General features: G+C 32.9%; 3 protein-coding genes and 1 pseudogene across 5 annotated transcripts; 2 read left to right on the top strand and 2 right to left on the bottom strand.

Moving 5' to 3' along the window:
- Positions 1-7,053: 7,053 nt before the first annotated feature.
- Positions 7,054-10,705, top strand: LOC100782453 (serine/threonine-protein kinase AFC3). Of its 2 annotated transcripts, XM_003526421.5 has the most exons (12): positions 7,054-7,296; positions 7,374-7,500; positions 7,721-7,747; positions 7,834-7,987; positions 8,089-8,137; positions 8,561-8,675; positions 8,849-8,940; positions 9,026-9,173; positions 9,778-9,842; positions 9,934-10,031; positions 10,210-10,315; positions 10,446-10,705. In XM_003526421.5, exons 1-12 carry the CDS (start codon positions 7,204-7,206, stop codon positions 10,581-10,583), a joined length of 1,212 nt encoding a protein of 403 aa, XP_003526469.1. In that variant the 5' UTR covers positions 7,054-7,203; the 3' UTR covers positions 10,584-10,705. The 2 variants fall into 2 exon arrangements, with proteins under 2 accessions (XP_003526469.1, XP_040872269.1); XM_041016335.1 differs by lacking the exons at positions 7,054-7,296; positions 7,374-7,500; positions 8,561-8,675 and having other exon boundaries at positions 7,721-7,987.
- Positions 10,706-11,535: 830 nt separating this feature from the next.
- On the bottom strand, positions 11,536-13,595 carry LOC100806532 (putative pentatricopeptide repeat-containing protein At3g15130; annotated as a pseudogene).
- Positions 13,595-15,886, top strand: LOC100806006 (pentatricopeptide repeat-containing protein At2g20540). The gene has a single exon (XM_003527770.4). It carries the CDS (start codon positions 13,597-13,599, stop codon positions 15,202-15,204), a length of 1,608 nt encoding a protein of 535 aa, XP_003527818.1. The 5' UTR covers positions 13,595-13,596; the 3' UTR covers positions 15,205-15,886.
- An 87-nt stretch (positions 15,887-15,973) lies between these two features.
- LOC100805471 (tRNA (guanine-N(7)-)-methyltransferase) lies at positions 15,974-18,631 on the bottom strand. 2 transcript variants are annotated; one of them, XM_006581352.4, is made up of 3 exons: positions 18,418-18,631; positions 17,426-17,625; positions 15,974-16,952 (listed from the first exon to the last, which is right to left on the bottom strand). In XM_006581352.4, exon 3 carries the CDS (start codon positions 16,935-16,937, stop codon positions 16,170-16,172), a length of 768 nt encoding a protein of 255 aa, XP_006581415.1. In that variant the 5' UTR covers positions 16,938-16,952; positions 17,426-17,625; positions 18,418-18,631; the 3' UTR covers positions 15,974-16,169. The 2 variants fall into 2 exon arrangements, with proteins under 2 accessions (XP_006581415.1, XP_003527817.1); XM_003527769.5 differs by lacking the exon at positions 17,426-17,625 and having other exon boundaries at positions 18,418-18,583.
- Positions 18,632-23,720: the final 5,089 nt, after the last annotated feature.

Genomic DNA, 23,720 nt, shown 5'->3' with positions numbered 1-23,720 from the left:
ACCAAGGCAAACACAACCACAATGCCATTAGAATGAACCTTCATTGAAAGAAGGAAAGGGAGAATGAGCGGCTATCGGTGCAGTGAATGAGTGAGGGTACGAATAGTATTTATATAGTATATACTGAAAGCTAACTCATGAGTAGACATTGGAATAAGCTACGTTCACTCACTACTCATTACTCAACTACCAGTAGTGAAGGAGTAAATGAGGCTCATCTGTCGTTGCCTCAGAGATTTAATTGCTCAACTGTCCTCCTCTCAAATGATTCCAATTTCCAGAGCATGCTTTTCATTTTCCTTTATTCCATTTTCGACCTTCTGTCCCTCTTATTAATGCCTTGCTGCACGCCAATCTCTCTCTCTCTAGCCAACCACGCAAGTCCACAGCAACACGAGTATTTTTTTTGGTTTGGACTTTGGAGGAGTAGCCCCCCACAGCAACATATAAATATTAGGAAAATGATTTTTGGAAAGAAAGAAATAATATCTATATATATATATATATAATAAATAATTTGATTTATTTATTTTTTATTGCTTACTAAATGAGGAAGAAATATTAAAAAAGTTGGACTCGAAGGTTTAATGCATGGTGGCCCAGATAGAAATGTGTTCTTATACAATTAATTAAGATTAGGATTTAGGACCCATAAAATTCTCTCTTCTCTCACTTTTTAGTTTTAAAATGCACTCCTGTGTTTTCATTCAAAGTTCTCGTCTCAGGGCTAGTGTTTTCTTAAACAATTTAATGCTACCTAACTATTATTTTTTCATTTAAAATGTAGGGCTAACTATGTTTATGTTTTTTTTTTATCTGAACATTTAAGAGATTTTATACTTTTAGTTCCTAAATAAAATTTTGATCAGTTTTGATCCTGATTTTTTTTTCTGTTTTTAGTCTTTACCAAGTATAACAGTTAAATGGTGATATGATAGTTTCATTTTGTGAGGATTATTTTTATGGCCGTTAAAAACCATCAAAAATTTATTTATTGAAGCATTTAATGGCTATTAAACATTTTTTTGCTGTTTACAATCCCCAAAAATTGTTTCACCGTGATTTGAATAGTTTGAGCTCGAAAAAAAGATCCTCACCAGTTTTCTCAAGTTGTTTTCAATGTTTTTTTACAAAAACAATGTGGAATTCTTGTGATAAAACCCTTCACAACTCAATTGAAAGACTCGTTGACACAAGCCATTTTTTTAATTCAACATCAAGCCATTGAATTCAAAATAAGAATGGGTTTAAAAAGAACTTCAATCTTGTCTCTATGAAAGAAAGTAAATTTTTTTATAAACCCCAAAATCCTACTGAATACAAAGAACCCCATAGGCACAGGACCCAAAACACACCCCAACCCCAACAATAGTATAACAACAAGAAATTAGGAAGCAAACTAAAGAACAATAAGCTTAAGAGTCAAATAAACATTGAAATTAGGAAGTGCCATTTTGAACTTCTGCAACCATCAGCGATCTTAACATTGAGTGTTGAGGTGAATATTACTTTTGCAACCGTGACTTCCTTCTCAAACCACACAAGATTTGTGAAATCCTTTGCAATTGTAAACCACACACACAAAGCGTAGATCTTGGCGACGAAGAGAAGGAAGTTGACATTGGCAAGGAGGACAATGGAGGAAACGACGACACGCAAGTGGGGCGGTTCAACGGTGAAGTAGACATCAGTCAGAGAGAGGCGATGGAAAGACAATGCACAAGGAGGACAATGGTGGAGATCCGAATATAGTGAAAAAGATTTCGGAGTCCCATGTTGTGGTTCTTTGTTTGAATATGAGTATCACTGTTGTGAACTTTGGGGTTATTACAGCTACAAAATTAGTTGCCACATACAAAATGTTTACACATGGCACTAGTTGTGAACTTTGGGGTTATTACAGCTACAAAATTAGTTGCCACATACAAAATGTTTACACATGGCACTAGTTGTGACTGTCACATGAACGTTTAATAATGAAATTTATTAGGAGGACTAAAATCACTAAAGAATAAAAAGATTAATAATTAAGACGGGTCAAAATTTTGTTTACGAATTAAAAATAAAAATCTCAATAGGTTTAGGGACAAAAACATAATTAATTCTTATCCTATTAAACACTTTGAGAGACAAAGAAAGGGGATTCATGTATAGTAAATGAATTGGTACGAAGACAAACATAAAGAAAAAGTAAGGATGTGAATTAATAAGTGTTTTATGTTTATGATATATATAACATTATTTTAGTACTATTGGGGAATCATATTTAAATAATCCTTTATTTTAAATATTTTATCAACATTACTTATCTTTTCTATTTCTCTTTTCCTATCACATATCATATTATCTATTATATCTATATTTTTTTTTTATTTTTTTTCCCTCTCTCTTTAGGTGTCAATTAAAAAACATTTGGGTGTCTAAATATCTTTTTTCTAAAATGAAAGAAATATAATAAAACATAATTTGATTTCAATCTCTATAGTTTGAAAGTGATTTTTTTAATCCTTATAGTTTATAATTTATAATTCTTTTTTAGTTCTTATAGTTTAAAAGTGATCTTTTTAGTTTATATTTTTTTTAATTCTTATAGCTTGAAAGTGATATTTTTAGTTCCTATAATTTGTATTTTAATTATTTTTCAATTCTTATTACAAAAAAATATAAAAATAATTAGTTACAAATTAATTATAAATTATCAACTATTTTTTATTACAAATTATCTTAGGATAAATTAGGTAAGAATTATTGCTAATATTTTTGAAAATAATTATAATTGATAATATTACTCATATTTTGATGGTATGAACAAAAAGAAAATTAAAATATAAAATATAAGGACTAAAAGATCACTTTTAAAAACTAAAAGAGAATTAAAATATAAATTATAAGAACTAAAAAAATTACTTTTAAATTACAGGAACTAAAAGAGAATTAAATAATTTAAATATGTAAGAAATAAAAGATATAAATGTTGAAACTATAAACATTAAATGACCTAAAATGTATGGCTGCAAATGTTTCAGGTATTATTTAATAAAAATTAAATATGTTATTTTTATAAGAAAATTTTATTTTTATTCCTTTTCATTTCTAGTTTTTATATCTTTTCTATCATATTGTTCATTTTATCTCATACTTTTTATCTATTTCTTTTTTTCATGCAAAAGGATCGATCTGTATTAACTTAATATACAAATATCATTTATCAACAAAAAAATATGTACTACAGTATATACTCGTTGTTTCTATTAAGCCAAAAAATATATATACTCGTTTTTATGTCCTCATTGAATGAATCGCACATTTCTCTTTTTATAACTATCATCATTATCTCACTAAACGATTATTTAGATTGTGTATCCGTGCTGCATGCACGCGACATAATGTGGCATTTATATAATTTAAATAATAACAACATAATCTAGTTAATTACTGGGGTGCATGTAACTAAAATATTAATTTATTTATTCCATAATATTTTGTTTTCCCACATGCATGTATAATATATATTGTTGTGTGCATGTCATATAATTCATGTACCATTTAAATACTTCATCGATCAACACTTTTTATTTACTTTTATCTCTCTCTCTTTTTTTTTTCTCATATTACCTTTTTTTTTTCTTTCACTAGTGTTGATTATCGCTGGGAATGTCTAAAAATAATTTTTGCTCATATACTTACATGAATTTCAAAACATTAATTAATCAAATAGCTAGTGTGGTGCCCTATTAGCCGCTGCCCCACCAATGCCACTACCAGCACCAGCACCAAGTCCACCTCCAAATCGCCACCGCCACCACCACCTGCACCTCCTCCTAGATCACCTCCATCACCACCCCAGCCTGGGAAGCCAATCCCACCAAGATCATGCCCGAAGAAAGTCTTGTCATCCTTAACTTTTGCTACCTCCCCCACTACCAGCGAACTAGTGGCAGACACAATGCGCAAGGTAACCACACCACAATGCCATTTGAAACAACTTTCTTTCTGAGGTCAGGAGGAAGAAGAAAATTAAGGAATGCGCAATTGGATTAATGCGTCTTGGTGCAATGAATTAGGAGTGAACCTATATATATACTGAAAGAGTAGCCAAGTATAGGAAGGTTCACTTCACTCAAATTACTCAACTCCCACTTGTAATGGAGGAAATGACGTTGTTGAGTGATTTAATTTCCCAACAGCACTAGTCTCAAATGAGCAAAATTGTCATATATATGAAAAACTGAAATACATGTTATCTAAAAATTTGTATTGGTTGAGATTATAAATATCTGGTAGCTAGTTATAGACAACTTGATAATTTTTCTTCCCACAATATGCTCTGAAATGAAGCCACTGTTTCACGATTACAAAATAGGGTTTTGATCACTTGAGTCTTGGTTCTTATTTTCCTTATTCCATTTTTTAAAACAAGAGTTAACAGCACGTATACATTTTTTTAAAATGTACTCTATTATTAATTAAAATTTATTGAAAACTAAAAAATTACTAAAAACTCATTAAATAAAATAAAAAGTAGGCAAGTTTTACAAAAGATTTGTAATTTCTAACAAAATTCTGTAAACAATAATAAAAAAGATTGTTTTAAAAGAATGTGTTAGCTAGATATAATATAGCTAGTGGTTGGTTTACTTTTCTTTCTTAATTTCGACAATATTGACTACTGTGGCGATGCTTGTGTAGATTTGATGTTGTTGTTTTCCTCAATTCCTGGATCGTTTTAAACAGACTGTTAGTTGGCCATTATACTTAAACTTGTGTTTATTGAGTCTCTGAACTTTATTAATGGCTAGCTCGCTCTGATACAACATTAATGCAGCAACCAAACAGCGTCCTCTCTACAGTAGTATTGTATTCTCATTCTGCACGCAACTCTCTCTCTCTCGCCATTGGGCAAAACGTCCACAGCAACATATATGTACAGAAATAAGTACTACTACTATATATATTTGCATTGGTTATGACAATTAATGATAGAAGTTCCGGTCACATCTGATTGGTATAAGGACGTGGGTTTGTTAATTAGGAAGTAATTTTACAGTGGGGAACATCAGGAGTTAAATTTACTGTCCAGGTTACAAATTAATGTTTACATTGGTTACTGATTTACTGCTTACTGATCATCTTGATGTTATAAGTGTATAATTATAGGAAAATATGACATATTTTCCCTTGGTCTCCTTTTATTTTTAACTTTTAAAATATTTTTCTACATCAAATTATTCATCACATTAAATGTTAAAAATATTAACTATTTTTTTTATAATAATATCCTTAAGAAATATTTGTATCAATATGTATGACTGTAACTGTATGATATAGTTAATTATTTATTATTTATAAAAGAATGGTATTTAGTCAAATACCATTGTTTTATTATGAGAATTGGTATAATCAATTATACTAAAAAAATATCTTACATTTGTCTCTTTTTTTTATTGTGTAAAACTATTGTATAAATACAAATTTTCCTTACTGTTCATGACAGTTTTTCTTGTTTTCTTGTTCATAGCTTTTGGTTATGCAATATCTCGGTACAGTTGGTAATCAATGCTTCTGTTTGAAATGGGATCGTGACAATTAATGAGATAAACTCTGCATAAGTTTGCTGAGGAAGATACATCATACATGTCACAAAGGGCTGAAGTTGATGTGCGAGCTCATCCTGCATGCTTATTTCTTGCATATGCTTGGATTCGGAACGTGAGAAATTAACCCGATGGAAAAGAAGGAGAGAGCCAGAAAAAAAAATAGGATGTTGAGAAGAAAAAACAACTCTTTTCATTTAATTACTTTCTTGCTTAAACCAAACATGTCATCCTGAAGAGAGTGAGAAAAAAATGTAAGGGCATGTTTTATTAATAATATACTAGGGTATGTTTAACACAAATTTTTTTAGTAAAGTATATTGGAGATTTTCCTGTCGACTAATAATATAATTAAATTAATATATATAATTGTGAAACAATCTTTACGTTGTTTCAATGATAAATTGACATTTTTGAGGTTGTATATTTAGGAGTGGATGTTATATATATAAGAAGAAAGTGTGCAAATATATATATATATATATATATATATATATATATATATATATATATATATATATATATATATATATATATATATTATGCATGATATCATTTTTAATAACCATTACATGTAAATCTAAATGCTAAGCTCAATGTGGCCGAGGCAACACCCTTTATAGGGGGTCATATAGATCAGTGTAATATTTTTTAAAATAATTAAGAGAGTTAGTCTGCAGACTAAAGGATTGTAATCTCATATATAGTATTTTTTACAGCTGTAAGGATTGTCAATATAGTATTTTTTTTAAATAATTAAAGGAGTAATTTAGGAATAGAAAATTTTATTTTGTAATCTCATAGAATCTTATAAGTTTCTAATGCAAATTTTTTTATCTTATTTATAACAATTATCTATCGTACTAGCTTCCATATTTTTTTTTTCTTGTTTGTAAAAGGATGTGCACTAACTTTATATACATGTATCATTTATCAGGCTAAGGTAGACCACTTTAATAGGTGTTTCATGGTGGACCAAATTTTTGAATCGTTAGATTAATCTCAATCTCATAGGTCATCCTTTACAGCATGTTTATCGTCCTTGAAGGCAATTTTCGTTTTGTAGTATTAGTTTATAACATGTTTATGTTTCTTCCAATACAAAATAAAAACACATTTTGTTATGAACTAATACAAAATGGAAATGCGTTTCCATTTTGTATTGGGAACACAGATCCCTACAAAAATAAAAATATGTTTTCATTTTGTTTCAAAATCAATGAAAATGTACCTCTGAGAAGGGTATTTTTCTTCAAAATATCGAATAATAACGCAGGAGATATATTTAGCAAAAAACAAAGTGTGCGTTTAACAATGCCCATGCAAGATTTTCTCCTGTTTTGGGCCAAGGCCCAGTTGAATTCTAATTTTTTTTGAAGTACAATAAAACAGTACAGCACCGAACGCTGTCGTTTCACCTTGGCACGCGCAGATCGCCGCACAAACCAACGTAATTTTTTTAAGCAGAGGGCATAAAAAAAAACCTGAACCCTAACGCCTTTTGGTTTCGCAATTGTAGTTTCCTCCGTTTTTCTGACACTGCATTCTCTTCCCCTTTCAAAGATTTAACCTTATTTGCTCGCAGATATGCGCGGTTACTGATTCGTCGATGGTATCTGTCGAAAAAATTCACATCGAAAGGGAACGAACACGGAAACGCCCTCGTCTCGCGTGGGACGTAGCTCCTCCCTCCGCGTCTGAGGTAAGCTTCCTTCAATTCCCTAATTCATATTAAATTAGGGTTTCTTCTTTTCATAGCTTTTTCATCGTTTATTGTAGGCACAACGGGCTCTGCCGGTGCCCGGTGATGAAGGTTTCGAAAGAAAGCATGTTTCGCCTCCGAAAAGGGACGACGATCGAGAGGGCCATTATGTCTTCAATCTTGGCGAAAATCTCACTCCTAGATGTAATTTTTTTGCAATTGCGTTTTTTTTTTTGCAATTTCGATGGATTTGGTAAATCTAACAATTTAAATTCGAGCATCATTTTTGGTGCATGCTGTCTTGCGGCAGATTTTAATCTATTCTGTTCTGTCATCACTCATGCAAGTGTTGTTGGTTGTCTTTTTTTTTTTTTCTTTTGCTTGTTTAAGCAGCTGTTTTGATATTTTCTGATTTTTTTAACAGATAAAATCCTCGGCAAGATGGGTGAAGGTTAGCGGTCAAGTGTCCTCTGAATACAAGATTTTAATTTTTTTGTCACTGTGCTTGTGTCATTCAGCATATTGCTAGTGCTGTAGGCACATTTGGTCGGGTTTTGGAATGTTGGGACCGTCAAACCAGAGAATATGTGGCTATCAAGGTAGTTAGAAGCATACGGAAATATCGGGATGCAGCAATGCTCGAGATTGATGTGCTTCAACAACTAGCGAAGAATGATAGAGGAAGCTCGCGGTATGGAACTTATGGAGTAAAATGAATATTAAAATTTGTTTTTATTGCTTATTGTAACAAGGGATGGCTAATATGTATTTCATCATGCTTATAATTTGCAGATGCGTGCAGATCAGAAATTGGTTTGATTACCGAAATCACATATGCATTGTAAGTATATTGTGCTTATAGCATTTCTTTCAATTATATAATTTACTTGATTTACCATATTCAAGGAGGTTTTTTTTTTGAGAGTTGGTACTGAGTTGGAGATGCTTTATTACTTTTTTTGAGGTGGGTAGTGTGGTAGGGGTTAATTTTGTGTCTTGTTATGAAAATGAACAAGATGCTTTGATTTTTGAATAAATCATGGTTTAGTTTTTTCTCCATGAGTATGTGCATGTCTTTGTTCTCTGTTCTGCTTCTTGCTCTTTAGGAAGGGTAGGTGATTGATCCTCATCCACGTTGCTAATGAATGAGTTGTTAAGTTCAGCTATAGTGGATTGTTTTTATATATGTCCATGTGGGTTTTATTCATGGATTTGATAACTAAGCAGAAACATTCCTTTCAATGCATTTTAATGGTGTTATCAGGTCTTTGAGAAGCTTGGACCAAGCTTATTTGATTTTCTAAAGAGAAATAAATACTGCCCATTCCCTGTGGATCTTGTTCGGGAATTTGGACGTCAGCTTTTGGAATCTGTAGCATGTCTGTGGATTATTCTTGGCCTTCAGTTTATTTCTCATGTTTCATTCTTAAGTCTCTTGCTTACAAATTAAACCATGGCTTTTTCCTTGGCCTGCTTTCTTTGTCCAGGGATGCAGTGTATCTTGGTTGTGTCTGCTTACTTTAACTTCTTTCTTGTTCTTTATCATATTCAGATATGCATGAACTACGCCTAATCCACACTGACCTAAAGCCAGAAAATATACTTCTTGTTTCCTCTGAATATGTAAAGCTCCCTAGCTATAAGGTATTTATTATTTTTGGATCCAAACATAATAATGTTTGTAGACTCAGTTATAATATATTTAAGGGTAATTATTGGATTGGTACAGAGAATTTCCTCAGATGAAATGCAATTCAGGTGCTTGCCCAAGTCTAGTGCTATTAAGCTGATTGATTTTGGTAGTACTGCATATGATAATCAGAATCATAGCTCCATTGTTTCTACAAGGCATTACAGAGCTCCCGAGATTATTCTAGGTAACTAAGTATGGTTTTGGCTGCCAAGAATGTTTACTTGTTTTTCTATTGCCCTGTGTAAGTGTGTAACATAGAAAATATATGGTGCTTGGGAACGAAAAATTATGGATGATGACTAGGAGAAGTATTTCAACCTGCCAAAAATGTTATCAATAGCTTTCAGCACTTCTCTGGACAAACTTTTCAGGACTACATGTTTGCTTTTAATTTTGTATTATCATGGACTTTTGCTGTTCAATGTATTGGCATGTCTGAGTCCTAGCATTTTTCTTTTTTATTTCATCATGCTGTGTACTTTATTATTTATTTTTTACACTATTTTATTTTGGTGCCCCTTTTGTTTCCCTTCTACTTTTATCATTTTCTACCTTTTCTTTAAGGAGATTGCTCGTTGTGACTCTTTTCTAATGTTGATGTTATGAGGTGTATTAAGAAAATCCAGTAATTTTTTTATGTAATGGTGTGCCATTTGTGAGACTCTTTGTCTATTATTTACTGGATTGAGCCTTGTCTGACTAGATGACATTAGAGACTACTGGGTCTGTAGCATATACTATACTGTGTACTCTTTAATGCATTCTCACCTGCATCTTAAATGTTTCAGGTCTAGGATGGTCATATCCATGTGATTTGTGGAGTGTTGGATGTATTCTCATCGAACTATGCTCGGTTTGTCTTCCATATCTATCAATATGTATTAGGCATGGCTTGAATATGGAACAACTAGTCTTAGTGTTCTAAATGTGGAAACTTTTGACAGGGTGAAGCATTGTTTCAGACTCATGAAAACTTGGAGCACCTGGCAATGATGGAAAGAGTTTTGGGACCTATTCCAGAGCATATGATTTGCAGGTCTAAGTAAGTAGTGAATTTATAGAACATTCTTTAAATTTCCCCTGCCAGTTTTGTTTGAGGTACATCAAGAGGCCTTCCAAGTTATGAGTCAATGACTGGGAAAGCCAAAAGCTGATTGGTTATCACTGAATATACTAAATGTAGTAACTTCTTTTTTATTCATTTGCTCTTCAATACATAGCAAGGGTGCAGAAAAATATTTCAAGCGAGGATCGCGACTAAGATGGCCTGAAGGAGCTGTTTCAAGGGAGAGCATTAGTGCAGTGAAGAAGCTTGGTCATCTTAAGGTTTGTTGTGTTTCTTACTGCCTTCCTTAATTGCTGGGTTTGAACCTTCAATCAATTAGTGCACCCCAGTGTGTGTGTGTGTGTGTATTGATATTGTAATTATAATGACCTATAATTATTCTTAATGCAGGATATTGTATCACGAAATGTGGACTCTTCAAGGTCCTCCTTGACTGAATTGTTACATGGCTTATTAACATATGATCCTACCAAACGCATTACAGCTCGCCAAGCCCTCGATCATCCCTTCTTTAGGAATCCTACTTAGGAAAACCAGATTGACCCTTGTTTTGGAATGACTTCCATTTTAAAGATTCAGTTGCACAGGCTACAGCTTTGAATGTATCCATTTCTTTATTATTTATAGCAGTGGCTCAGTGGTGTTGAAAATATATTTTAATTTTATCATTCTTTGTTTTCATTTTGTTCATTTTTCAAAACTATTATTCAACTACGTCAGTTTTTTTTTTTAAAACCCACTGTCCTTTGCATTTGGACGGGCGGTTTGTTCACGGTTTAGGGGAGCACAAGAATTATGGTGTGCTGCAGTAGGCGAAGCCTAAAAAATATGAGAAAATATGGTAACCAGGGATCGCAATTTTATCCAACCTAGGGTAAATACTTTTTTAATGGGGAGTAAGGGATTTACTTGCAAAATTAAATGAGAATGTTTGAGGATGAGTATTGTAGTATCAACCCTTGTCCTATATCCCCACTTGTGCGTGCACACATAAATTAAAATATTTTTTATATAATATTGAAGAGAAGATATTTCATGTATAGCATATTGAACAATTATGATATTAAAGAAATTTTCAATATTTTTAATAATAAAATATTACAAGCATAAACAACTAAAAGTAGATAGATAGTATGACGACCAGTGGATCCGAAAATCTTATAAAAGGCGTGTCTTATAAAAGGCGTTGAATATTTTTTTCTCTTGTAGTTATTTAAATGTCTAACTTTTAATAAATAATAATTTAAAAAATTACTATTTTACACATAAAATTAAAATTAATTTTATATTAATTGATAATAACCTTAATTATTATTATAATAACAACAAACAATTAATTTTACACTAATTATCATTTTAATTATTTCAATAAAACAACAAATTAACATTAATAATTATTATAATAATAACATACAAAATTAATTATATACCAATTAACTTAAAAATATATATGTATATAAATAAAAAATTCAAGAGGAGGGGTGGGGCTGAAGTTGCCCCCCTCTAAATCCATATGGCATCCATCAAACGAGGGTGTTAAATTTTCAGGTTCAGTTCACCAGTAATCTCCACACGAACATAAACCGTTCTCAAATCTGTGAAACCTATTTGCATCTCTCACCACAAATACAATCTTCAAAACCTTTGACAAACCTTTTATGAATACATGACAATCCCCACAAACCCTCAAGTTCTTGAAAATCCTAATCACTCTTTGACCTTTTAGTTTTCGTCCACGTCTAACCAAAACCAACCCAATAGCCAATTTCTCACTATGAACCCTCAAACTCTCCATCTTCGACTCCTCTTCAACATCATGCAATGAAAATTTTACGCTATGAACATAGCCCATTTCTTCCTTCACCCTCTTCTCCATTTCTTTCAACACTTCATGAATTTCCCCTATGAGAGATGCATGCCATCTCCATTGTAGAAAATGTGGATTTCCTTGTCCATCTCTACCCAACTACGTCCTGCCACTTTCTTCAATCCCTTTCTCTTCACGGTTTCTCTTATTTTCTCACTCTCTTTCCAATACCCTGCATCAGCATAGATGTTTGACATCATGGCATGGTTAGCATGATTATTACCATCCATTCTCAAAAGTATCTCTCTCCCACTTGTTTCCCCATTTTCACATCTCCATGCATTCTACAAACACTAAGCAATGTTTGCCATATGCCCACATTTGGCTTTAGGGGCATTTTCCCAATGAGATCCTTTGCTTCCTTTAAGCGTCCACCTCGTCCAAGAAGATCAACCACGCAATCATGATGCTCTACTTGCGGTTTGATCTTCTGGTGGCTACATAAACTGGAGAAGTATTTTTTACCTTCTTTGATGAGGCCAGAATGGCTGCAAGCTGAGAGCACAGCCTAGCCAAGTAAGTCACACTGCCTTATTCCCTATACCGTGTTTCCCATAACCAGTGATCATAACAGTCCATGAGACCACATTTCTTGGTAGCATCTCTCTGAAGAGTGCATCTGCCTCATCTGTTAATCCGCATTGCATGTACATATCCAAAACTGAATTAGCCACTGACATTTCCAATAAACCATAAGGGACTTTGATGGTATAAGCATGCATTTGCTTCCCTTGCTCTACAAGGGCAAAATCAGCAAATACACCCATGAGACTCGAGAGCACAAACCCATCCATTCTATATCTGCTTTCTCTCAACTCCCTAAACAAGTCCATGGCTTCTGTCAAATTATCTTCCTGTGCATAACCAAGAATTACTGTGCTCCGAGACATCATACTCTTCACTTCAATTCGATCGAACACCCTCCTAGCTTCGGCCATGCGCCTGCATTTGACGTAAATATCAACCAGAGCACCTGCAACAGCTGATTGAGCCAAGTAAGGAAACCCATGTTTAATTAAGGCAGCATGGATTTGCATTCCTTCTCCTACTGCACCAGCACAACTACACGCCTTTAATGAGCTTGAATACGTGTATCGATCAGGAACTTCTCCCTTCTCTTGCATTTCACGAAATAGATTCAAAGCCTCTTCACCATTTCTTTCGTTGCTATACCCAGCAATCATTGCATTCCAGCTTATAACATTTCTCACTGGCAAAGTGTTAAACATTTGTCCTGCCTCACCAACCATACCACACTTGGAGTACATGTTGATCATAGAATTGCCCACAACGGGTACCCAATCAAAATTAGATTTTGCACAAACCCCAGGAATTTGCAACTCGTGGAAGGTGTGAACTCATTCGGCTTAACATCTGAACGACCCATTTAAACAAACAATAGCAAAGGGGTTTTAGCATCACCATTTTGCAGGTACCCACACATGAGACCCGTCCAAGACACTACATTTCTTTCGGGCATTCGATCAAACACCATACAAACGAAATCCACGGTTCCACATTTTGCGTACATGTCTATAAGATCATTGCTCAAAATCAAATCTCTCCGAAATCCTAGTTTCTCCACAGCCCCATGTACTTGCTTTCCCTGGTCAAGCAAACGATGCTTCGAACACTTACTCAGAATCGTACTCAATAGTCGACTCACACTCATCGATGGGAGTAAGAGAGTTAGAAAACCGTTTCGTCACCACCCTGAGAAACTGTCCGAAGATTGCAGAACTGAAGAAGATTCACGCACACATCGTGAAGCTGTCACTGTCGCAGAGCAACTTCCTGGTCACCAAAATGTTGGATCTATGCGATAACTTGAGTCACGTGGATTATGCGACCATGATATTCCAACAACTAGAAAACCCCAACGTGTTCTCTTACAACGCAATAATCAGAACCTACACCCATAATCACAAGCATCCTCTGGCAATTACTGTGTTCAATCAAATGCTGACAACGAAATCAGCATCGCCAGACAAATTCACGTTCCCGTTTGTGATAAAGTCCTGTGCGGGTCTTCTTTGTCGTCGTCTAGGGCAGCAAGTTCACGCGCACGTGTGCAAATTCGGACCCAAGACGCATGCAATAACGGAGAACGCGCTGATTGACATGTACACGAAATGTGGCGATATGAGTGGTGCGTACCAAGTGTATGAGGAAATGACTGAGCGAGACGCGGTTTCTTGGAATAGTTTAATCTCGGGGCACGTGAGGTTGGGGCAGATGAAGAGTGCGAGGGAAGTGTTTGATGAAATGCCTTGTAGGACTATTGTGTCTTGGACGACTATGATTAATGGGTATGCTAGAGGAGGGTGTTATGCTGATGCCTTGGGGATTTTTCGCGAGATGCAAGTGGTGGGTATTGAGCCTGATGAGATTAGTGTCATATCTGTTCTGCCGGCTTGTGCGCAGCTTGGGGCTCTGGAGGTTGGGAAGTGGATTCACAAGTACTCTGAGAAAAGTGGGTTTTTGAAGAATGCTGGTGTGTTTAATGCACTGGTTGAAATGTATGCTAAGTGTGGTTGCATTGATGAAGCGTGGGGTTTGTTTAATCAGATGATTGAGAAAGATGTGATTTCTTGGAGTACCATGATTGGGGGACTAGCTAATCATGGAAAAGGGTATGCGGCAATTCGAGTTTTTGAAGATATGCAGAAAGCAGGAGTGACTCCTAATGGAGTAACATTTGTTGGTGTTTTGTCAGCTTGTGCTCATGCAGGGTTGTGGAATGAGGGGTTGAGATATTTTGATGTTATGAGGGTGGATTATCATCTAGAGCCACAGATTGAGCATTATGGTTGCCTAGTTGATCTTCTAGGACGCTCGGGACAGGTTGAGCAGGCTCTGGACACAATATTGAAGATGCCGATGCAACCGGATTCAAGGACATGGAACTCTTTGTTGAGCTCTTGCAGGATTCATCACAATCTTGAGATTGCTGTTGTTGCTATGGAACAACTTTTAAAGCTTGAGCCTGAAGAATCTGGAAACTATGTTTTGCTTGCTAACATATATGCGAAACTTGACAAGTGGGAAGGTGTATCAAATGTTAGGAAACTAATAAGAAGCAAGAGGATAAAGAAAACCCCTGGGTGTAGCTTGATCGAGGTTAACAACTTGGTTCAAGAATTTGTATCGGGTGACGATTCAAAGCCCTTTTCACAAGAAGTGTTTTGGATCCTAAAAGGGCTGACATTACACCAAATTAGAACCAAAGACTTCATAGAATTTGTCGAAGATGCAGGCCAATTTTATAGTAAATTTATTTAGTTTAAGATTTATCTCTTTGTCCTCCAGTTTAGTGAGTTTGCACAACTAAATTTAATTGCTTTAACCAGAAAATTTCACACTCGTATTGATATCACATTCGACCTAACCAAAACTGTCACCGTGAAAAATAAAATGGTTGAATCCTGAAATACACTCTCCATTAATTAGTGTGGATTCTGTGGGCAGCTGCGGTATGGAACATTTGGCTTTTTAGAAACCAGTGTGTTTAAGGCAGTGGATAAGTGTACTCTTATACAAAAGATTGCGTTCTCTGCCTGGTCTTGGATGAGGGGATATCTTGAGTCCTTTAATTGTTCGACTAATCAATGCCTAGCGTGTCCAGGGATATCTGTTTTGTTGCGTGAAGTCATAGTTGTTTGGTTGGGAAAATTTGACACAAGCTATCAGATTCTCACATTATGCTGCAGCAAGGGGGTTGAGTTGGGTATGATGGGGTGGTGTTATTGGTGATCTGTGCGTTGGATATTTATTTATTTATTTACATGCATGGGCTTTCTTGAGCAGTATTGGTTTTGTTTTCAGTTTCGTAGGTTATCTCGGGTTGGTGTTATGCAAAACAGTGGTTATTTTTTGTTATTTCATAGGGTTATAGTTATGTAGGGAAAGTTGTTGTCATGGTAGGAACTTCCTTCCCTGCTTATAACATGGTCCCCTTGTGCTTGTATTTGATGGGTATCTCTTTTACACCGTTTTTATTATATACTTTTTATTTGCTGATATAAAAAAACAAACAAAACACTCTCCATTATAGTTTTGCTTTCAAAATCGAATAATTTCAGTTAAACATGAAAATAAGCACATAGCAAATAAAAGATGGCAAAGGCCATGTGATCCTAATGAAGCCAATCGTATACCAGTAAAGTAAACAGATCAATCCAATGCTTAGCATGCAACAAGCATTTTTTAATTTTAATTTGCAGCGCACTAGATTAGGCAGCAGAAATCTAGGATGCTTGATCCGATGGTACAATGCGTCTGAATATAGCCTGGAAAGTTTGTCCCCCATTTCTAGCAACCTTTTGGCCTTCTTCAGTAGCAGAACTTAAAAGCTTCACAACTGCATCTGCTTCAAGTTCTTTATCAGTCAAAGCTTCGAACATGCGGTGATTCTCCAGACAAGACTTCATCCAGTACCCAAGCTCTTCTACGTCTGTTATTGTGTATATAATTCCACCAACCTCGAGAACATAAGCATACTCATCTAGCAAGAATGGACTGATAACCCTACGGCGATGATTCTTCTCTTTAAAATGAGGATCAGGAAACAAGAAAAACATCTTTGAGAGCGTTCCTTTCTCAAAGTAATTGGGAATATACTTCATGGAGTTAGTTCGTACCACAGAAACATTTTGGTATTGACCTGGATTTGCTACCCTTAAAGATAAAATTCGTTCCTTGACGTACTCAGTCACTTTGTCTCTAAGTTCCATTCCAATCATCAATGTTTCTGGGAACAGAGTGGAAAGACTTATGAGCAGCCCTCCAAAACCACAACCAACATCAGCAAACTGGATCTTTTTGAAAGTATCAGCTTGACCAGACGAGGGCAATAACTGAGGGTAATGGAGGGAATAGTCAACATGGCTGGGTGAAATTGGCACAGGGAAGTGAGAGTCACTCAGCGGATTGCTGTGTGCTCGTGCTCGATAGAAGCGCTTTCGAGGCAATCCAGTTGACTTGCTGATAGTTGGATTTACCTCAGTCTTAGACATGTCTCTTTATTCAAACTGCAGGCAGTATAGTAAAAGTCAGAATCTTCAGAATAAAGAAGATATGCTGATGATTGAAAGAGAAACATATATATAGTTTATTAAAACTGTAACACAAATACAAGGCAAAAAACTTGTGAGAATGTGAGCTATCAAGGTTCCACTACTTTTCATGCCATTGATTTTTAATCAGGCATCGTGGTGTACACGTTGCTAAGACATTAATATCAAGATTGAATACTGAAGTTAACGGAAACTAATTTCATCTAACCTACTAATACATTAAAGTATGTCACAAGTCTGATTGCCAAGTTCCATTGTCTTCATAAATTGGTCATTTTAAATTTTTCAGATTCAGAATAAGGTTGGATTTGTTCAATCACAATAATGACACTTGGTATTACACTATCACGTTGCTAACTAAAATTTGTCTTGTCTCATTAACAATCGGGAAGGTAACATTGGAAAGAAAATAACAAAAAGACATGGACCTCTTCGTGCTGCAACTTCTGAAGTACTCAAATTTCTTTAGCAGATATCATAAGTTGAAAACTTGAAATCATACTGCCCCATGAAGGAATATCCTCATTATTACAAGTTGAATGTCCATATACACATTTAAAAGCATACATCTGTCACAAATTTGTTAATTTCTGACTGAGGTGTGGATTGAATGGCAAAGTAAGAGTTCCTGCTAATACATGAACACAATATTATCTTCCAGAAAGAAAGCAATAACATGTACACTTGCTTTGAGGACGCTTGAATAGTCATAATTATTAAGACCAAAAATATACTACAATTAGATAGATGTAGATGGTCAACCACAACTGATTTTCTGATTCTTAGACTCTAGAATTCCTCAACACCACAAATTACAAAGAAACCATCTTGGTTCCAATGCTATTAATAGTACCATGCTGTTATAGTAATTTATTGTTAATAAAAAAAAAATTGGATGACTACATCAATGAACTTTGAAGAATCAAAATGTATTTTGGTATTTCCTACCTATGGCATAGCACAGACAAATAGACAATTATTGATTTTTGTATTAATTACTTTATAATTCATATATAAAAATCTGGAGTATACAGTATACTATTGTTTAATAACAAAATTATAAGTTTATCAAATACTAAATAGAGGAACAAAATAACAGATTATGTGTATATTTTCGAAATAATTAAGAACTAGATGACAGTAATTTTAGTAAACGATAGTTGAATAACGCAAGTTTGTGGTGTAGGAATTATGGCGAGCACCTGGTGTGCACACCGTTTTACATGACATTCCACACAGTGAAACATCACAGACGTGATTCGTAAACAAACGTCAAACTTACCCTATATTAAACCCAAAAAGAAAAAGAACCGTAATCGATTTACTACAGAGAACAATCGATCACAATAAAAATAAATATATATAAATCATTAAAAAAAAAAAAAAGCACGAAGAAGGCGTTTGGGATTAATCAGGTTACCTAACAGAGAGAATCCTGGAGAAAACTATTGAATTCTTCGATACTGATTCTGAATTCTGTGACTTTGCTGAGGCTCTACAAGTAGCGGTTGTAGCAGCAACGAAACGAAGAAAGGTAAAACCGAAACAGAAGCAGGCTTTGAATTGTTGAAGCAGAAGTGAAGGAGGGAATTGTGTAGGTTTTCTTTGTGCACCCTACAAATTGCTGGTACACCGGCACAACATACGCAATTCCAATTTTATCCTTATGTAAAACTGATGCAAATTACAAATCCATAAGCCCAATACGGACTGTGGCTTATAGATTGACAATTAATTTTAATCTAATAATTAATTTTTTTACATATATAAATTGTAAATAAAAATCATAGATTTAACAAAAATTTATATTTGTAAAAAAATATATTATTAACATAAATCTATTAATATATTTGTTGACCTTATTATAATTAATTTTGATTTAATAATGTATTTTCTTTACATATATAAATTTTTATTAAACCTATGATTTTTATTTAGAATTTACATATATAAAAAAATTAATTATTAGATCAAAATTAATTGTAACAAAATTTATTATCTAAATTTACATATGCATTTAATATACATTAAAAATTTTAGTGTTATATATAACGATATTAATTATTTTATAAAATAATTGGCTTATCTGCTCAATTGGTTAGAGTGTCGTGCTAATAGTACAAAAGTCACATGTTTAATCCTTGCACGAGAAATTAATTTTAAATTAATTCTTAAAATATATATTTTTTTAAAAAAATTAAAAAAATCATATGGACCCCTCTATAAGCCCAATATGGATTGCCGCTTACAGGTTGACAATCTATAAGTCCAGTATCCATATCAGTTTTAAGGAAGGATAAAATTAGAATTGTGTGTGTTGTGTTGGGTGTACCATCAATTCTGGGTGCACAAGAAAAACCTGAATTGTGTTTGGGTTCATTACACTTGGCCTGCTTCAACCTGGGCCCAAAATATTTGTGTTCTTGAGCCTCAAAAAGTAAAACACAACAAAGAAAGTAAAAAATAAGAAATGGTTCAAACGTTTTTTTTTTTCCAAAATTCCGATGAATTTCATAAAAATAGGACAGCCAATTTAATTTTTCCTTTCATTAATATTGCTTGCACGCATAAAAATAATTAAAGATGAAAAAATTGCCATGGGAACTATTTTCCCCCCTCCTTTCCTTTATTTAAGTTTAAATTTAAGGATTAAATATCATCACCGAGAAAAGAAACACCGTGAAAAGGAGAAAAATAAAATAAAAGATAAATGTCTCCACTAATTTCTTAAATTTCTCATACATACATATATATATATATATATATATATATATAATAAATCGGTAAATGACCTTGTTCATATAAATTTTTAATGCAAAGTAAAATATTAGTAAAAATCAAAATTTTGAGTTTTGGCTTTCCTAACTTAGTTACATCGAAAGAGAGATTTTTTAAGTGTTCAAAATGAGATAATCATCTAATTTTTTTAATTGTCATTTATATTTATATTTTAAAAAAAGTTATGTTATATTCTTAATGTTATAAATTTATATATGAGTATTGTTCTCACTCTCTAAAATGTCTGGATTCCTCATTGCATATAACATTATATCATATGTAATCTTTTATTAAAGCTTGTAATATTTACTTCGAACTGGGATCCACTCTTTTTTATTCTTTTTTATATTTACAGAAGGAAAAAATTCCGTGTATATATATATATATATATATATATATATATATATATAATTTTAAATACATTTTTCGTTCCTAAAATTTAATACTTTTTTATTTTTGTTCATGTAAAAAAATTGTTTTAATCCTTAATTATAAAATGTGTTTATTTTATTTTTTTTATTCTTAAAAAGCTTTAAATAATACTTTGAACAATAAAAAAATATTTTTAACAATAAAAAACATTATCTAAAATATTTTAAGAATAAAAAATAAAGCAAACATATTTTGTAAGGATTACATTTTTTTTTACAAAAACAAAAATGAAAAAATTATTAAATTGCAGGAACGTATTTAAAATATGTAAGGTTTTCTGTAAGACCTGAAAGGCAGCATATATCTCAGTGTTGTCAACTCTTGTTTTCCTTCTTCTCTCACTCCTTTTTTTTTTTTCCTTGTTTCGGAAACGTGTATATACACAAATGTGAAATATCTGTTTAATAATTAACTTGCTGATATTCAAATACAAAATCCTAGTTCATGTTAGTTGTACTCTTTCTGCAATATTGTCATATATAAATCTGAAATCACCATGCCATCACCTATAAAATCGGACGCACATATATATAATGCTGGATTTGTATTGGAGTGTAATGAGCATAAGTACATTTGCTACCCTCTTGTCCAAGTAAACGATATATAGCAAAATTGAATTTCAACATGTCTTCATGTATATTGTATGCAAGAGTCATGACCTTTAGTTAACATGCGTGTCATATGCGAAAAGCAAATTAGCTAGCGATTTAGATTGATTTGTCAGTGTACTAATTTATATTTTGCAGCCCTATCTTAATTTGATCACTTTCGTCAACGGTAGGTCTGTTATGATGTGAACTCAAAAATAGTCAAAGGTTTAGCATTACACGCTTTAAGTCTTCAAATTACAAGTGTGTGAATCATTTTTTATCTCTATATATGTTCAGGATACACCTTGGTAATCTTAGTATAGACATTTTTTTTTTTACGTGAAATATATAACTTAAAAGATTTCAGTTATTCGGATGGATATTTTGCAAGAATATTGTTAAAAGATCCTAGCAGCTTTACTCCCAATACAAGGCTATAATAGTGTTATATCATTATTGTGTATAAATTTTTATTTTTGCTGAATCTGATCAAGGTTAAAAACCTATAGAAATAAAAAGAAAAAAAAAAACTATATCTTGTAAAGTGAATGTCCTATCTTTTTTTTTTCCTGAAATCCCAGCTACTTCTAATTATTATATGTTGTTGCTAATGTTTCATCACAAAATAGATTAATCATCCTAAAAAAAATGGTTATGCCAGAATCAGATGTCATATTTATGTCATTCGTTCACGATTCTAGAATAAATAGACAAGAACGATAACGAATAGACCGGGGATAGCCTACTTGTGCTTCACTTAAGCTAACATATACATACATCACTATTTTGAAAATAAAAATATATGTGATTTAGCTAAATAACAGACAAACATGTCTTTAATTAAGCTTCAAATATACTCTGTACGTTCTAATGAAAATGCAAGCTAGCTATTATGGTTTTACACTATCAAACAATTTCCATATCTAACATTGCCTCTAGCTTGTCTTACACTTTTTTGTTCATTTGTTCTATACATGTCGGTATAACTTAAGGTATATATAAATATATTTTAAAATTTTATGGGTAAAATATGTTTTTCATTCTTTAACTTTGCAAATTTTATTTTTAGTCTTTAAACAAAATTTTGTCTAGCTAATCTTAGTCCTTATACTCTTCTCTGTTAATTATATTGAAACTCACAAATGAAAACAATATTTCCTAAATGATTAATTCACGTTAATGAGCTTTAATATGACCATGTTATAAATTATAATATTTTCAAACAAAAGAAAAATCCACATTAATTTGTTTTGGCTACTTTGTCAACTGTTGGACATTGCAGGATATTGACAGAAATGAAAAAACATCTCAGATATGTTATTTTGCTTGTTTAATCTGGGACCTTTGGCAAGTGGAAGTGACAACTAATAGATGTCGGCTAATCTAAATTGAACTGTGTACATAGACTTAATTATAGGAGTAAAAATCCAAAATTAAAGCATTTGAGAGGTTGTGGACCTCTGTCATGAATTGGATTACCATATTTGATGAATGACATTGTTGTCTAAGTCTAACAACCCTTTTTTTTCCCTTACCCATTAGTTCAAACACCAAATCAAATAGAAAAATTAGGTAATAAGAATTCTTTTTAATTTGCCAGAATCTTCATCAGAATACGTACATATAAATTATTATTTGTGTGTTTATTTTTACGTATACAAACTACTGAAATGTAAATTTGCTCTACAACTATAAATTATTTCTCCTCCGTTTTGATACATCAAAACTCGTGTTAACAAATTCACAAACCTAGCCTAAACGGATGAGCGATCACCGTTAATTAGTCCATCACTTGAGTTGTTTAGTAAGTATTCTTGATTCATAACAAAATCCAGCTGTGTGTTTATTTTTACTCTACTCAATCAAATACCAATGGACACAATAATAAGTACATTTCGTACCATTCCATTAAGATATCATCTTAATTTAATTAGCTTTTGTTTCTTGAAACGACTTTGTCAATACTAATGGTTAAGTGGTTGACGTGCATTTGTCACGAAAGAGGAAGAAGCGAAGAAGTAAAGAATTACCCTAACTCTAAATGTGTGACAGACCGGTTATATATATGCCTGTTATCTTACTTGTCAAGCACTTCAGAATAAAATAAATCAAGAAATATGAAAAAACTGCAACCAATAAGTCATTCCATACTTAATATAATAATCAAGCTAGTTTAATACATCAATCAGAAATACATATATAACTGATGTTGAAATAATTATAGCTAACTAGGATGCAGGAAAAGAAAAAAAAAAAGGATATTGACGTCCCATATAATTTTTTTTCCAAAGAGGATACAAAATATATATTCAAAAGGGCATAGTTGTATGGACAGAAAGATTTACATAATGAAACCTAGAGGAATGTATAAAAGAAACAGTAAAACTTGATATACTAAAAATTACGTTACGAAGTCTAGTCCTCTTTACGTTTCCTTTCTTTTACAGATGATATATATACATAGAAAACACTGTGCATTCATGGAAGCTAACCCAACCTTTACTAGCTATAGCTAGCAGTTTAGAGTTTAGCTGTAAAATTTTGCATAATCTTAAAAAATCACCTTTTAACAAACTTATTAAAAAAAATAATTAATTATTAAAATTTCGATTAGCGCTTATCAAGATCAGCAATTTAAGAGGGGGGGGGGGGGGGGGGTTTCTTCATTTTTTCATTTTTTTCTTGAAATTTATACTGGAAATAGGAAATGAAAATAATAAATCATCAAAATTATTTGCACTATTTCTTATAAAAAAATTCTGAAAATAGAAAACAAAGTAAAAAAAAAATCCCTTGAACTTTTGTTTTAGTTTACACGTGTTCACTTTGTTTTTTTATATATATATATATATTAAAAAAAAAAACTGGACATCTGACATGCGGTGATATATATACCAGCAGCAAGCCTCTACAACATATTTAA

This window comes from Glycine max, chromosome 6 (genome assembly GCF_000004515.6).
Source record: "Glycine max cultivar Williams 82 chromosome 6, Glycine_max_v4.0, whole genome shotgun sequence".
Taxonomy (NCBI): Eukaryota; Viridiplantae; Streptophyta; class Magnoliopsida; order Fabales; family Fabaceae; genus Glycine; species Glycine max.
The sequence above is the reverse complement of the archived record's forward strand: the minus strand, read 5'-3'. Positions and strand labels throughout refer to the sequence as shown.